At 57.6% G+C, this 16623-nt stretch overlaps 1 protein-coding gene across 1 annotated transcript in view; it reads left to right on the top strand.

Moving 5' to 3' along the window:
- ADAMTS7 (ADAM metallopeptidase with thrombospondin type 1 motif 7) overlaps positions 1–11763 on the top strand; it is a 38618-nt gene extending 26855 nt beyond the window's left edge. The window contains exons 19-24 of the mRNA XM_057422685.1: positions 64–1860; positions 2421–2573; positions 2973–3146; positions 3754–3900; positions 4039–4198; positions 11540–11763. Coding sequence (XP_057278668.1) covers positions 64–1860; positions 2421–2573; positions 2973–3146; positions 3754–3900; positions 4039–4198; positions 11540–11697 — 2589 coding nt within the window. The 3' untranslated portion in view covers positions 11698–11763. The remainder of the gene's footprint in view (positions 1–63; positions 1861–2420; positions 2574–2972; positions 3147–3753; positions 3901–4038; positions 4199–11539) is intronic.
- Positions 11764–16623: the final 4860 nt, after the last annotated feature.

Genomic DNA, 16623 nt, shown 5'->3' on the forward strand with positions numbered 1-16623 from the left:
CTGCTGCACCCTGCGTTGGCTGTGCTCCCATCCCTGACACCGGTGTCTCTCCTTCTTTCCCAGTGCTCTGCCACGTGTGGCAATGGGACCCAGAGGCGCCCTGTTTACTGCAGCAACAGCACTGGAGCCGCCTGTGACCCTGCAGAAAGACCCAGCTCGGAAACTATTTGCTCCTTGCCACAGTGCCAGAAGAAATCGGACAGTGCCAGCACGGACTGGTCTGGCAGCGGGTCCTCCAGCAGGGAGATATTTAATGAAATCCATTATGTTCCCAGCAAGCACATTCCTAAATTTAACCCCTTAATTCCAAGCATTCCAGAGTCCAATGATGTCAATATCATCACCGAGGAGGACTTCTCAGCCAGAAAGGGAAACGTCTTTGTTGATGATTTTTACTACGATTATAACTTTATCAACTTCCATGAGGATCTCTCTTACTATCCCTTTACGGAGAAGGAGACCAAAGGTGGGGAGCCCAAGCCAGGGCTGAGCACCAATGATGTGGAGGGGCCCCATGAGGTGCCCCCTGATGTCCTGCACACCCCTGTCCTAGGGGGAGCAGCAAGCGAGGACCAGCTGGTGACCAGTGAAGCAAACGCTTCTGCTCCCGTGCATGGTGAAGGAGAGACGGAGCCTGAGGGTTTTCATGTCAACGACCTCCTGAGCGTGGGCCCTGAGGATGTGGAAACTGCTGTTCCCAGATACACCATCCCCAGCTTTGGGGGGGAGGAGGAGGATGTGACACTCGTGCCCCGCGCTGAGGAGCACTCACCCACCCAGAGCACCACGAGTCACAGCCATGACCACCCGCCCGTGGATGGACCCTGGCGAGCTGTGCCGACAAGGACCAGCGCTGGGCAGGATGCTCCAGCCCAGGGCCTCGCTCCCCAGGCTCCTTCCCCAGCTGATCCCTCCCCACCACTGCCCACTGGCAGGGGCAGAGCTGGCACAGCCTCGTCTGACAGCCATGGAGAGCCGGGGAGCCGTGGTGAGGGGCACGTGAGCACCGAGGGGATGGGTACCACCGGCAGTGAGGAGCACCACGTGGCCGGTTCTGCATGGAGGGCCCATGGAGGCTCAAGGAAAATGGATCTTGTCATCACTGGTGATGCTGATGGTGCTGCCCCCAAGACCACAGGGCAGGAAGGGTGGGAAGAAATGCCAGAGGGGACAGTGGGCACACACACAGTGCCAGCAGCTGATGAGCAATCCCATGGGACAGAGCGGGCAGCTCTTTCCTTCCCCACTCCTCAGGGACCACGGTGGGAGATGGAGATGGGAAGGGGTGCTGGCAGCACCCATCTCCCTGCAAGTTCCTATCCCATGGGTGCTGATGGCAGCTCTGTGGGGCAGCCAGAGCTCCCCACCTCCCTGACCTTGCCCCCCTTGGTGGCCACTACAGCCCCTCTAGCAGCAGTGTCCTTGTCCCCTGCCATGCCCGGAGCAGCCACCCAGCTCACCTCCAGTGGCCTCACCCAGCAAGATACCCAAGCACCAGCCGTGCCCACAGCTCCAGCTCACAGCCCTCCTGTGCACCCAGTGGGAGCATCAGCCTCTGAGTCCCCCCCAGCATGGTGGACCATGGGGGTGCCCCAGCACCCAGAGCTGGGATCGCTCCATGAAGAGCACAGCTCCCATGGGGCCCCACTCAGCAGCACCACATCAGGGGAGCTCTCACTGTGGGCAACCTCAGGGACATTTGCTTTCCATGATGGGGAGCACGAGTTATCCCAGCCCAGCCCTGTCCCCCTGCCACCCTGGGAGGATGAAAAGATGGAGAAGGAGGAGGCTTTGCTTCTACCATTGACCACCATGGGAGCCACTGTGATGCCCAGCTGGGAGGTTGGGAACTGGAGTGAGGTATGTGTTGTCCTGTTTGATGTGTTTGGGGTGGAGGTGAGAGACCTGTCCCTCTCCTGGCAGGTCTCTGGGGCATTGCTTTTGCATGCAGAAAATGCATGGCTCACGCAGGCACTTCTGGGTTTGCATAGAATCATAGAACCAGGGAATGGTTTGGGTTGAAGGGAGCTCAAAGCCCACCCAGCTCCAGCCCCTGCTACGGGCAGGGACCCCTTCCACTGGAGCAGCTTGCTCCAAGCCCCTGTGTCCAACCTGGCCTTGAGCACTGCCAGGGATGGGGCAGCCACAGCTTCTCTGGGCACCCTGTGCCATGCCAGGTAGGGCTGGGCACAGTGTCTGGGAAAGCTCCTCTCTCCACATCATCCTGCAGCCCTGCTTCCGCACGCCCCGGTTTCCCTGGCACCCTCCCGATGCCTGCGAGTCCCCAGGAACATTTCTGCTGGGCCACTGGTTTCCATCCTTGGCCAGAGCCAGGCACAGGGCGTGGGGGACACCAGGGAGCAGCCCCGCTGGGGCTGGCGGCAGAGGAGAGCATCAGGAGCCCATCCCCTGTGTTGCAGTGCTCGGTCACATGCGGCGTGGGTGCAATCTGGAGGACCGTGCGCTGCAGCGCCGGCAGTGACGCTGCCTGCGCCGCTGCCAACAAACCCGTCCCTGCTCGGAGGTGTTCCCTGAGACCCTGCTCCATGTGGCGTGTGGGGAACTGGAGCAAGGTAAGTGGGAATGCAGCCGGTGGGGTCCTGGAAAACCGTGGCTGCTCTGCACTACCGGGGGGCATTTGCAGTGGGGTTGGGTGAATCTGGTGAGCTCAGTAATGGGGAACAAACCTCTTTGCTCTGGGTGGCTGCTGTTTCTTGGAATCATCAGTTATCCAATGCGTAAAGACTTTGTTGCTGTTACAGCTGGAAACCAGTTGTGTTCAAAGGGATGGTAACGACAGACTCAGAGCTGCATGTGCTTTCCTCTAGCTTGGTCTAGAGAAAGAGGTTGAGCATCACCCCAGTCCAGCCCAAGGCAGAGCGTGTCTCTGGGGTCAGCTCCCACCGCCAAAGGGATCCCCCTGCACCAGCCCTCGCTGCCCTTCCCTGCCCGACGCCCGTGCTGTTTTGCAGTGCTCCAGGAGCTGCGGCGGAGGCACGAAGGTTCGGGACGTGCACTGCATCGACACCAGGGACCAGCGGCTGCTTCGGCCCTTCCACTGCCAGGCTGTCCTGTACAAGCCGCCCGCGGAGCTGCCCTGCCAGAGCGCGCCGTGCCTGGACTGGTACACGTCCTCCTGGAGAGAGGTGGGGGCTGCTGGGCAGGGGGATGAGGCCGGGGGGGCAGTGCTCAATGCATGCTGGGCTCAAGCACTTCTTTCTCCTCTCTGCCCTGAAGCATGCTCAGCCAGTGCTCCGCATTTGCTTGCCCAGAACCATGGAACGGTTTGGGTTGGAAGGGGCCCTTAAAGCTCATCCAGTCCAACCCCCTGCGGTGAGCAGGGGCATCTTCAACTAGACCAGGTTGCCCAGAACCACATCCAGCCTGGCCTGGAATGCTCAGTGCCTGGGGCAGAGCTGCCTGCCGGGATGGGCCTCACTGGAGCCGCCCCAGTCGTTGCTGCAGGCATGCAGCAGGCTTAGCCTGTCCCTTGGCGTGCCTGCAGGGCTGCAGCCGCAGTTGCAGTGGGGCTGCTCGGTCCTCCTGCCTCCAGGAACCTCCCGAGCGCTTTCAAGCACGGAGAAGGAAATCACCCCCTAGCAGCAGGGGAGGCTGCGGAGCGAGCGCTCCGCGTGGGAAGCGGGGGCTGCGCACCCGCAGCGCGGGTTTGCGGGGCGTCTCCTGCAGACCCCGGTGCACGGAGCGCGCTGCCCTCCGGTTGCGCCTCCCCTCCCATGGCTCGTGTCCCGGCAGTGCTCGGAGCCGTGCGGCGGCGGGGAGCAGGAGCGGTTGGTGACGTGCCCGGAGCCGGGGCGCTGCGAGGAGCCGCTGCGACCCAACCCCACCCGGCCCTGCAACACGCAGCCCTGCACCACCTGGCTGGTGGGCTCCTGGGGAGAGGTGAGCGCAGCAACGGGGGGGAACCCGGCCCTCAAATCCCAGCCGGAGGCTGCCGCGGGGGCCGGTGGCACTGGGGGTGCCTCTGCACGGCGTGGGGACGGCTCCCCCGGGGCTGACGGGGCTGCCCTGCTCCCGCAGTGCACGGCTCCCTGCGGCGGGGGCATCCAGCGCCGCCAGGTCAAGTGCATCAACACCAAGACGGGGCTGGCCGAGGAGGACAGCAGCCTCTGCGACCACGAGCCCTGGCCCGAGAGCACCCAGAAGTGCAACCCGCAGGACTGCGAGAGCCCCGAGCCAGGTAAGCAGCACCCCATGGCCCTTCTGCCCGTCCTGGAAGCTGAACTTTTGTTTGTCTAGAGTGTGGTTACGCTCCCCGTGCAGCAGCAGCACCCGGGGTGGGACAGTCTGGGTGCCACAGCCAAGCCTGGGGTCCAGGCACAGGGAAGGGCAATGGGCACATTGTGCTTGAGGTGCTGCCCGATGGGGAGCTGCAGCTGCCTGCAGCAAGGGGGTGAGGGAGGAAGGAAAAAGCAGTCAGCCCTCTGGAAGGCGATGTCTGTGGGAAGCTGGAGGGGATGCTTTGTACATGAATTGTGTCAGGCTGGCTCGGCTAATCGATAATTAAGTGGGAAGGTTATAACGGCCTATAAACGTCCGGAGTGTTGGGGTCTCAAGGGGCTGAGTGTGGTTTTTTACTGGCACGAGTGTGAGCTGGGATGTGCTTGTCAGGGGCAGCCATTCTCCAGCATCTTTGGGTCTGTCTGTGCAGCCCCTGCAGTGAGTTGGTGCCATGAGAGCCATGCAAAGCGCTCACAGCTTCATTTACCTGCTCTGGCTGCAGCCGCAGTGCTTGGCCGTGCCACAGGCACTCACTTGGCTTCTCCTCTTGCTGTCACTCAGAGAGGTAGATCCCAGGGCACCAGGCAGTTCTATATAAGCCAGAAATCTGTGGGCTGCAGGGGGTTCACAGCACTTCAAAGGAAAGCCGTGTAATGAGAGGGTTAGATGTCATTGGTACGAGGATGCACACCTCCATGCAGGTCCCCCTCTGCAGCCTGGGACATCCATCCTCATCCTTTCAGCTATTTTTGTCCTGTATCCAGCTGCGTTTCCCCTAACACCTATCCTGGGGAGGGCAGAAGCATTGGCTTTGGTTACCTGGGATCTGGAGACTGACTGCTGGCCATCAGGGTGCTTTTAGCCATCAAACCACTCCTGCTGGTTTGGCTGCGTGTCCCTCCTGCGTTTGCAGGTCTGTTGGGGAGTTCAGCACTTAGGAAATGATTACTCAGGCTCGCTCCAGAAACGATGTGTGGTTCCGGCTGGTTTTGTCAAGGGCAGATTTCCGTGCAGGGCTTGCTGATGGGAGCTGTGGAGCCACGCAGCGCAGCCAAGGCTGCACCAGAGAAACCGCTCAGATGTGTAGGAAGCACAGAAATAGATGTGAAAATCCTGCATTAAGGATGACATAAATGCTCTGGCTGCAGCCCAGGGCAGGAAACGCCTCTTGGAAATACAAACATCTCCTGCCAAAGCATGAAGAGGAACAAGACTTTCACATGGCAGGAAATCACAGATGTGTAAATCCACAGGCAGAGGCTCCCAGAAAAGGCACGAGCATAAACTCCAGCCCTTTCCTGTCTTCCAAGGGATCCTCACTGCGCAAGATGAATGCAGGCTGGAGTGATCCTTGTGTTTGTGCTAGGAGCGCAAGGAGCCTCCATCTCCTCTAACATGAGGTGCACCGCTACCAGCACAATCACGTTTGCCTTTGTGAGCATTCGTGCTCCTGCAGGACACACAAATGCAGTGACCCCAGTCGAGTTTAAATGTTAGAACCAGCAGCAGCTGGAGTTTAGACAGCGATGGAACAGACTGAGCACAATGAACCTCTCGCCGGCCAGCAGCTCTCCTCAGTGAAAGGTCAGAATTCATTAGAGCAGGGTCCCGCTCTGTTCCCAGCACATAAATGAATTGAAGGTTACACAGAGGGTATTTTTAAATGTGCCTGTGTTTTACAGCTGCACCCAGCTGTGAGCAGAGATGTTGGGGTTGGCCATGTCCCCACATGGATCCTGGGGAGCACTGAGCCCGTCAGGGACTCAGATACCTCCGTATGATGCCTCTGGGAGAGACCAGGGACCTTTCTAAGACAAGGAGCTCAAAGAAATGCAACTCCAGTGCAGGAAAACCTGCACGAGGGCTGAGAGCTGTTGCTCTCACCTTGCTCTCAGGAGCTGGGAATGCCCGGCTGCTCCTCACTGGCATCCAGAGAACCGGGAGGACATCGCTGTCCCCGACAGCACAGCCAGGGCAATGGGAGCTGGAACGGCTTTGCTGGGGCTGGGCAGGGCTGCGGGGAGATAAGAGCAGCTCTGGCTCAGGAAAGCCTGTTGCTGTCTGATTGCACCGTGGCGAGGCCGGGCCCGAGCAGGGCGCTCACACCCACATCGGTCACTCCCGTTACCGGATCATTTCTTGTAAGTCGGAGCTGGAAGAAAGCCCTCAGTGTGATTGCTGTGCTGAAGGATTACCCTTTGGTTTATGGCCGCCTTGGAAGGGAGGGAGCAGCAGGTCCCACGTGAGTGCTCGGAGAAACCAGCGCTGGCCCATCCAGCAGGTCAAAGAGATCTCAAACAGAAGCAATTGCTTCACACTGGAGGAGGATGAAGGGACAGGACAAAGGGAGTGGCTTTAAGCTGCCAGAGGGGAGATTGAGATGAGCTCTTAGGCAGAAGCTCTTCCCTATTAGGGTACCCGGAGAAGCTGTGGCTGCCCCATCCCTGGCAGCGTTCAAGGCAGGTTCAGCACCAGGGCAAACCCCTGGTGCCCTTTTCAACTGTTGCTGTTTGTGCTGCTCTGGGCTCATGATTCAGGCTCTGGTTGTATTTCAAGCCTAATTGGCAATTAAATGTTATATTCCTGCTTGCTTTGAGTAGAGAAATGAAATTATCCATGGTTCTGCCTGTGGCTGCGGTTGTCCACGGGGAATACGTGCTCAGAGTAATTGCAGCAAATTCCAATTTTCTCTGTCATTTGAGCACACAGGTCTGTGTCCAAGTGGCAAGACAGAGAGGTGCTGCTGGAGTTGAGCCCTTTACTTACTGCTAACAAGAGGTGCCAGTGGAAAAGGGATGCCTGGGAGAGGATTCCCTGGGTTTTGTTGAATGTAAATCACAATGGACCTAAGCAGAGTACAAGAATCTGCTTCCCTTCTGCCTTGGGTGCTTGTGTGTGGACACGAAGCATCCTGTGCAGGCGCCCAGGGGACACCTCTGCCAGGACCCTCTTGCCCAGCCTGGCAGGGAGGAGGCAAAGCCTAATCCCAACACCGCAAGGTTAACCCCTGCTTAGCTTTGACAGCTCTCCAGAGTACATCCAGGGCGTATTTTTGGGGGCCGAAGACAGACCTGCAGCAGAGAGGATACTGCCCTTGAAGTGCTGCAAACGGAGAAAGCAAAGGCACAAGTGAAGGAGTGGAGCACAGGTACTTGGCTGGAGGATGAACCCTGCTCAGCCACCGCAGTTAGGCTCTGGGGCCCTGCCTGCAGTCGGTCTCCCTCGGTGTTGAACTAGAGGAGGAGGGCTCAGGGCTGCTGGCAGGCTCCGTTCCCCTCCCTGACCTGGGTGTTTAGGGAAAGGCAGGAGGAGCAAAGACTCCGTTGGTGGGTCCCGGAGCTGGCCCGGCTCTGGGAAGCTCTGGATGCAGCGTGGTCAAAGCGGCTGGGGTTCTGGAGAGCCGGGCAGGTCATGGTCAGTGACCCGCTTCACAGAGCTGCTTCTGCTCCCCCTCCCTGCAGTCGTGAGGAGCAAGGGGAACACAATGAGGAGTGAAGGGGGAGTCCTGGCTTGGCTGCAGCTCTTTGGACATGAGAATTCCTCTCTCTCTCTTGGATCCAGGGACTCTAAAAACCGGATAATCCCCTCAGCATCTTAGAGAGCACCAGCATTTCCTCCTCCCAGGTTGGATGCTACGGGGGGTCAGTGGGAGCTCTGTGATGGTGCTGAGCGAGACGTGACAGGAGCGGGAGGGCTGACACCATGCAGGCAAACCTGGCAGCTCGAGTGCTGCCTTCGGCAGGGCTCATTCCCAGGGGAGGGCACCACAGCTCCAGGGCAGGAGCCTGGGATAATGCTTGTTAAAGCCTGGCCCTGGCTCTGGGAGCATCCCCAAGGGCAGAGGTCAGCAGCTTAACTCCTGGTTGTGCTGAGCTCAGCTCCGAGCTCGACCTATCCCTGTTTTCACACAACCTGCTCCAGGAAGTTTATTGGCCCCAGCACAGGAGTAAATGCTTTAGGGCTGGACGGCAGGAGCTGAAATGAAATTTAAAGCAACTTCCACTTGAAAAAACAACCAGGAAAGTGGGGGGCTCAGCCTCCAATGTGCTGACTGAGCCTGGATGCTAAAGCCCTGCTTTAAGCTATTTCTTCAGAGGAGAATTTGGCACAGGCTCACAGAGCCCGTGTTCGAATGAAGTGTTAGGATTGCATAAAAAAATTAATAGGAAAAAACCCAGCAGTAAAAGGATTAACTGCAAGGTGGGTCGGTTCTGCAGGGACCTCTGTGGAGAGCTGACAGATGAAGTGCTTATTACAGCTTCCCTTGCCCAAGAGCAGATTCCAGGGAGGACTCGGGAGCTCCGCCAGGATTTCAGACCTGAGCATGACCCCGCGCGCATCCAGCTGAGGCGCCGCATGGACCAGAGCCTGATGTGGGACAGCAGCTCCCCTTGACCTCGTGCCATGGCAGCACGTGGGAGCCCGGCGCCCACGGAAGGTGATGGAGGGGTTGTGGCACTGCCTCCAGCCACGGGTGGTGCCTCTTCCCCAGCCCGTGCTCAGCCCATCCCTGCTGGTCCCCCGCAGCAGGCTCAACCCTCTCAGATAACGTGGTGTGCAAAGAGCAGTAACTCCCGGCAGGACACCGATGGGTTTATTCACGCTGTGCATGGCCCCGGTAGGGCAGGTCCCGAGCTTCCTGCGGGCACCCAGGGTTTTGTCGCATTGGAAAGGGATCGGAGAAGAGCCAACCCATCAGCCCTGGTCCTGGAAAGCAGCGAGCGGCCCCAGCAGCCTCACAGCTCTTTCAAGGGAAGGCAGGAGGCAGCTTGGTTGTGATCCATAAATAGCTTTCTAGGAAGGCTGCTGCGATAAGGGAGGGCTGGTGCGCGGGGACCAGCCCAGCGAGGCACAGCAGCAGTGACCTGCAAACAGCGCGGTGCTGGCAGGGGGCAGGCACTGACCCCCCGGAGCACCGGCGGCATTCCCAGCCTTCCAGGAGGGATTTTTAACGGCGCTCTAAACCCTGGGGAGGTTTTGGTGCCGTGACACTTGTTCCGTGCACTGCAGTGAACAACTAACCCCCCGCAGCACGGCCGTGCCTGCGCCTGCCGGCACCCGTGCCCGAGTTCTGTTTCTCCTATTCGATATCGCTTCCAGTCCCAGCAACCTGAACCTCCGGGAGTTATAAATCCCATGGGAAGCTCAGGTCGGGAAGGTGGGGGTTACCCAGCGGTCATGCCCCGGTGAAGGGTAAATGATTAGTGAATGCTGCAGGAGGGGGGCATGGCTGAGGTCAGGGAGCTGTGCCAGCGCCTGTCAAGAGCCATGGAATGGTTTGCATGGGAAGGGACCTCAAAGCTCATCCAGCTCCAACCCTGCCACGGGCAGGGACCCCTTCCACTGGAGCTTGCTCCAAGCCATGTATTGGTGTGCTCCAGTGTCCCAGTGCAGAAGGGTCCTGGGGGTTCAGAGAATGCTGTGCAGAGCCGCAGGGATGCTCCCGGGGAATTCCATCCCTGAGACCCCAATGGAGCATCACATGAGCAAGCTCTTCCCCTTTCCTGAGCTGCTCTGGCTGCACAGTGATTTCTGCTCAACCAGCAGGATAAATCCTCATTGTCCTGCAGCTCCCAGGGCTTGGAGCAACCCCCAGCCAGGGAGTCTGCTGCGGGGCTGGGATCCAGAGCTCGATCCCGACCTGGAGGCAGCTGTTGGATCCAGCAGCACTGTGTTAAGGGGTTTGTTGGGGGCACAGAGGTGCTATTGCTGGGTAGAAAGAGCTGTCGCTGGAGAGGAAGAGAGGAAATACCTCTGCTGAAACAGGAGGTTAATTTTAGAGCTGGGGAGCGACCTCCCTGCAGAGGGGCTGGGGGGGAGGGCTCTGATTGAAATCCCAACGGGGGAAAAGTTTCTGCTCTGCATCTGCTGCATCCTTCACATCAGCGGCTGCGGCCGGCTCGTCCCTGTGGGAATCGGGGCAGCAGCTTTTCCCTGAGCACAGCCTTTGTTCACAGAGGGGTGATGGTGAGAGGTGATGGTCACTGAGAGCCCCCCCGCTCCATCCCCGTGCTGCCCAGCTGGAAAGTGTCCTGAGAAAGAGAAAAGCCCATTTCTGCCCCATCTCTGTGTGTGCTTTGCACGGTCCCAGGCAGAGGGTGCCCAGGGAAAGGCGGTGGAGGGGACGGGGGGGTGATGGCTCAGGGGAGCACCTTGTGAGACACAAACTGTCATGTATACTGATCACTTGTATGGGAGGTAAAATCAGAGCTGATGCACGTTAAATGTCTCACACAACGGGGTGAGGTGCTGCAGGCCCGGTGAGGTGCACGCTCGTTTTGGTATGAAGAAAAGGAGGAAGTTAAAAGTTAAACCAAGCTGACCCCATGTTCTTACAACGGTGGTGATGGGTCTCTGTTGCCTGACTGAGCCTGGCCTGGCTGGTGATGGAGCTGGGAGCTGCTGGGGCTGACACCTGCAGGAAGGGAACCAGACGCTGCAGGCTCTCAAAACAAACACAATGAAGGACAATGAGGTCTCTCCTTTCTGCCGCCCTTGGGGCAGGGCTGGCACTGGGAGGAGACAGCCCTGCAGTTTGTCACCTCTCCCCAGCCTCCAGCACGGACCCTCCTCACCAGGAGCGAGCCCTGGGCTCAGCCCCACTCGCCCATACCCAGCCCCAGCGAGGCCACGTCTGGAGTTCTGTGTCCAGTTCTGGGCTCCCCAGTAACAAGAAAGACAAGGAGCTACTGGAGAGGGGCCGGTGGAGGCCACAACAATGCTCCGGGGTCTGGAGCATCTTTCCTATGAGGAGAGATCGCAGGAGCTGGGCCTGTTAGTCTGAAGAAGAGCAGACTGAGAGGGGATCTCATCAGTGCAGATCAGGACATCTTTTCAGTGGTGCCCACTGACAGGATGAGGAGCAATGGCCATAAACCAAAACACAAGTTTCACCACAACATGAGGGTGAACTTCTTTATGCTGAGGGTGGCAGAGCCCTGGAACAGGCTGCCCAGGGGAGTCACAGCATCTCCCTCTTTGGAGACACTCAAAACCCACCTGGGCTCCTGTGTAACCTGCTCTGGGTGGCCCTGCCTTGGCAGGGGTTGGACCGGACGATCTCCAGAGGTCCCTTCCAACCCTTATGGTTTTGCTACCCTGAGAAGATGCTGCAGAGAGCAGCGCAGGTGGTGCTCCTGCTGGCAGTTAGAGACGATGAGGATGCTGGTACCCGGGTGAAGGTGGGCTCTGCAGTCGGTGCCGTCCATCCTCGTCTCTGCCAACCACACAGCAGAGTTCACATCCGACACCGGTGAACACCACTCACAACCCCGTCCTCTCCTCCTTTGCCTCCCTCCAGGCCTCGCCTGCGAGCGCGACCGTTTGACGTTCGCCTTCTGCCAGACCCTGCGGCTGCTGGGCCGGTGCCACCTCCCCACGGTCCACGTCCAGTGCTGCCGGAGCTGCCGCCAGCAGGGGCCCCGGGACCGCGGGGACGAGCGGGCCTCCCGGAGGTGACAGCACCGTCCCACGGACCAGAGGCGCCCGGACCCACGGCGGCTCCCAGGGCAGCGGAGGAGGGAGCTGGGTGCCCCCGGAGCGGCGGCTGTGCCGGACGGTGCTCTGCCACCCGGGAAGGGCTCGGTTCTTGTATCTGTGCTACACTAACGGTGCTCAACCATCGGGCTGAAAGGAAGGTCTGGCGTGGGCTGGGTGTGCGGGTCCCGCCGCTCCCACGGGGGGTGCTGGGGCAGCCGGGACCCTCTGCCAGGGTCGCGCTGCTGCTTTGGGGATGGAAAACCGAAAGCAGCAATAGTTACGGCAGACCTCTCAGCCGTGCTCATGGTGCTATCATTTGACACTCTCCGCCTCTCGATGGTGTTGGCAGGCCAGCACGAACCCCTGACCTTTATTGTTATTTTAGGTGTCTGAAGGAGCACCCAGCTCCAGCAGCGCAGCGACTGCTCGGGTTAGAGCATTGCCTTTATTCCTTAAGGGACTTGAAGCCGACAGCCCATTTCTGTAACTTGCATTAAAATGTTTACGCACTGAAGCTAAACAGCCGTCACTGAAGATGTGGAGACAGAGCAGAGGAACAAAACATTGGCTTCGGTTACCCCCATGAGGCCAGAGCTCGTGGTAGGTGCAGAGGCTCCATCCCCTCATCTCCCCACTGCTGGCTTTCTCTGCTGAAGCCATTGCCTGTATCCTTGCCCAGGTATGGTCAGGGACCCCAAGGCACGAGCGAGATGACAAATGGGTCTGGAGTCCCACAGTGGGTGTGTTTGTGAAGGAGGGGAGCGCTGCTCTGCCCCGGTGCTGAGCAGCAGAGCACACACATGCCTGGGTTTCTGTATGCAGTTGTGGTGTAGCAGTTGAATGGTTGGTTAAGGTGTTTTTCTGTGTTCTTACAAGCTAAACCCCTTTATTCCTGCATATATAGATTCACCTCTGTTAAGTTTAGCTGACTTTTTTAACTAGAATATCCAATATTGCATGAAGAGCGGCACTCGGCCGGCACAGGGAGTGCCGTGTGTTAATCCCTCCTGTCTTTGGGAGGATTTGCTCTGGTTGGTCCCTGGAGGAGGGTCAGGAGCATTTAGGTAGGAATCCCTTTCCGTGTTACTCTTCAGGCTAAGAGAATGGCCAAAACTGGGAGTCCATGAGGGGGATCCTGGTTGTATTGAAGGCTGGAGCCCAGCATCGGGCCTGCAGCTCAGGGTGCTGCCAGGAACAACATTCCCAGAACGGGAAATTCCTGCGTGTAATTTGTATGTAAAACACAAGCCATGACTTCACCATTTGTGTTTGATTCCTTTTCAACATGGTGTAAATTTGTACGTTACAAGAGCCTGTGTCCAGTCCTGGTTTCCTTCGCACCGGCTCCATCCAACCCATGCTTCTGTCACACTCCCAGGTCGTGCTAAGGGACAGCCACTGTGGGGGGTTAATGGCTGTAGCTCATGGGTGTGTTAAATTGAACAGTTCCTGAAGGAAATAGCAGGGTTTCAGGGTTTCTCTTTCCCGTGGGGGATTTGTCCCTGAAAGCACAGGTAAGTGCAGCCAGTTCAGGCCCTGGCAGCAGCACGGGGGTGGTACTCTCACTGCAGCAGAAATGGGCAATCAGTTTGCATCTGAGCATCATTGAAAGCTGTGGTTTGCAGCTGGGGGTTGTGTGATTAAAACGTGAGCTGGGTCGATGGGGAAGATGCTGGCGGACCGAAAGGCTCCACCTTCTGTGCCGTATGCGTGCCTACAATGGCTTTACAAAGCAGCTCATTGCAGTGGTAACGGTCCTGGTGAGCATCTCCTGCAGTACCTGTCTGTGCAGAGCAGGTCCCTGCAGCACAAGCAATGTGTTGATGCACCGGTCACGCCGAGAACCCCAGCAGAGCCTTCCCCTCCGTGCCTCCCAAAGAGCCCAGACAGAAGGGAAGCCCTAAACCATGCTCCTCATTAGCGGTACAGGATGCGCGGTGACCAGCACCATTCACTTTGTCATTCTAAGATCCTTTTGGTTCATTACTTCAGAAAGAGCCATTGAAGAGCAGCGCTGCGGAGCTCACATGCTTCATTTGGCACACAGTAAAGGGGGGATTCCCCTCATTGTGAGCTCTAGCAATGGGGGTGTCCAAGTCTCCCCGACCTTTGGCCGCTGGGTTTCACTTGGGCTGTTTGAAAACCAGCTGGTTTCTCCACTAGGCTGTGGGAGGTTGCAGGGAATTGCGTTCTTGCAGTCCGGTTGCCAACTCCAACTGGGTTAACTGGGGCTGAGGGCGGGGTTTGAGGCAGGAATGTACATTTATCCAGATTTTAAACAGCCACCTTGGCTGGGTGACTGGGAGACGGGTGACTGGGAGACGGGTGACTGGGGGACGGGTGACTGGGAGACGGGTGACTGGCAGCAGCGTCCCAGCTATCGGCACCAGGATGATGCTCACAAACACTTTGAGACTCCTCCTGACTGCAGCATTGCAGGAGAACCTGCACAAGACGTTAGGGCACTTACCTGTAGCTCATGTTTTGCTGTTGCTTCTATTTATTCATTTGAGAGGAGCCGGAAGCTTTGGCTTCAGATTAGAAATCAGACTTTGTGCCTCCCCTGGTCAGCTCCAGACACTTCCAGAGCTGGAGCCAGGAAGGAACCACGAGCTCGTTAGCTGGGAAGCAGCGTTTTATGGAGGAGGTTGTTTATGTCTCACGTTAACAATAACACTTGAACCACTTCCGCATCTCCAGCAGCATCTGGGTCACTCTATCAGAGCACCTGCGCTGCGCAGGCCCTCAACCCTTACCAAGTGCTTCTGTCCGGACCAGATGGTCTCAGCTGGAGTGTTCCAATCCCCAAAGTGCCAGAGGGGTCACCAACAACCAGGTGGACTCGATGATGTTAAAGGTGTTTTCCAACCTAAATGATCCTGTGACAGGTGAGGGATGTGGACCCAAGCACAGGAGGAGGCGGCAAAGACCAGGAATAGCTCACCCCATCCTTCCATGTCTCTTCAGCTAAGAGATGGTTTAATTTCCCTTGTTCTTAAACCCTCTAGCCCTGTGTGTCCTTTCCAACCCTAATGATTCTATGATTCTATGACACAGAAAGGTTTCACAAGCGCAGCCTGGAGGGTCGGGGAAGCAAAGGCAGGACAGCGAGGAAAGGGTTTGAAGAGTTGAGCTGGTTTATCTTGGTTTGGCTTTTCTATGGCACGGCACGTTCTGCTCGCTCGCAGCCACCACTTCTGCCGAGCGTGTCGAGGGAGGGGAGGAGAGGAAGGACCCGCAGGGCCCCGGTCACAGAGCTCACACAGCCACCGCTCGCATCCCCAGGACCCGCAGCTGCCGACCTGCATTTGAGCTCTAGGAAAGCTCAGGCAACTGCATGTAAATATTTAGAGATATCCATATGCTAAAAATAGCCCCATCTCTGTAGCCACGGCTACGTAAAGGTTTGGCAGACGTGATCCACTTACACAGCCCTGCTGCCATGCAGGCATGGGGAGACCTCCCAGGTGTGAGCAGGAAGAGAGGACACAAACACCCTTTGGACTTGCAGCCTGGTGATCTGGGGCTGGAAACCAGCTTTCAGATCTGTGATGTGCTGCCTGGAAAACCAGAGTAACAATCACAGGACCCCAGCCTGGTTTGGGTTGAAGGGACCTTAAAACTCACCCAGCTCCAACCCCTGCCACGGGCAGGGACACCTTCCACTAGGGCAGCTTGCTCCAAGCCCTGTCCAGAAGCTGCTATAAACCCCTTTGCATGCCCCAGGAGCCTGCTGTGAAACGTGGCTCCTCTGCAACGGGCGTGAGCAGAGAGGGACAAGACCCTGCAGGAACCATCAGAGCTCAGATCAGGCACTGCCACCATCGGCTCCTCCACTTCCCAGCCTGCCCACAGCCTCTCCACCAACCCCTCCCCACGATGGTTCCCAGCCCCAGGAGGTGCCAGCCTGGGGACAGGGAGCTGGGAATCGGGTGTAGACCGAGGTGGGCAGCGGGAGCCGGGGCAGGGATGCCGCAGTTACCCGCTGTGGTACCACTCTGTGACTTGCTGCTGCCCTCTGCAGTTGTTTCTCCTTATTGTAAATGCAAAATACTGGTACCATGAAGGGATTATTCTACCACTTTATGATAGCGAGTGAGGGCAGGGGACACGGCCTGTCTACCCGCGTTTGGAGAAACATCCCATGTTCCTCATGCACCCAAAATCCTGCCCACACGACCCTCCCTCCTTCTCCCCCACGCTGTGTAACGCTCAGCACTGCTGGAGCCCACTCAATCCTTTCATGCCTTGAGGAAAGCATTATGTGGCTCATCAGTAATAGTGACAAGACAAGGGGTAACAGGTTAAAACTTAAATGGGAAGTTTAGATTGGATCTAAGGAGGAAATCCTTTCCTGTGAGGGTGCTGAGGCACTGGCATGGGTTGCCCAGGGAAGCTGTGAATGCTCCATCCCTGGCAGTGTTCAAGGTCAGGTTGGACAGAGCCTTGGGTGAGATGGTTTAGTGGGAGGTGTCCCTGCCCATGGCAGGGGTTGGAAATGGATGATCTTAAGGTCCTTTCCAACCCTAACCATTCTATGATCCTATGATTAAAACGGTTACAAATCCCTGAAATCTCAGCAGACATTTGCACTGAACTCCCAGAAATTCTCAGTGTGTAACCAAGTTCAAGCCCACCAAACAGTCCCTGTTTCATAAAGGAACTAAATCTCTCATGAACCACTGCAGGAGGGACTACTGTGCACTGACCAGGAAACATACCCCGGGACAGCCAAATAGTTCACCGGACATGTACCACCGAGGGGCTCCTGTGGCTGCACAGGAGCATCAGCATGTGCTGAACATCACCCCCACTAGGAGGAAGCTGAGTGAGGAACATCTGCCTAATTCATCAGGAAAAGGTAAATCCATGGTCAAATCCACAGCTGCGATGGAAACCAACCCT

This window comes from Pezoporus wallicus, unplaced genomic scaffold (genome assembly GCF_028554395.1).
Source record: "Pezoporus wallicus isolate ANWC-B61680 ecotype Strahan unplaced genomic scaffold, APGP_CSIRO_Pwel_v1 contig_13178, whole genome shotgun sequence".
Lineage (NCBI taxonomy): Eukaryota > Metazoa > Chordata > Aves > Psittaciformes > Psittacidae > Pezoporus > Pezoporus wallicus.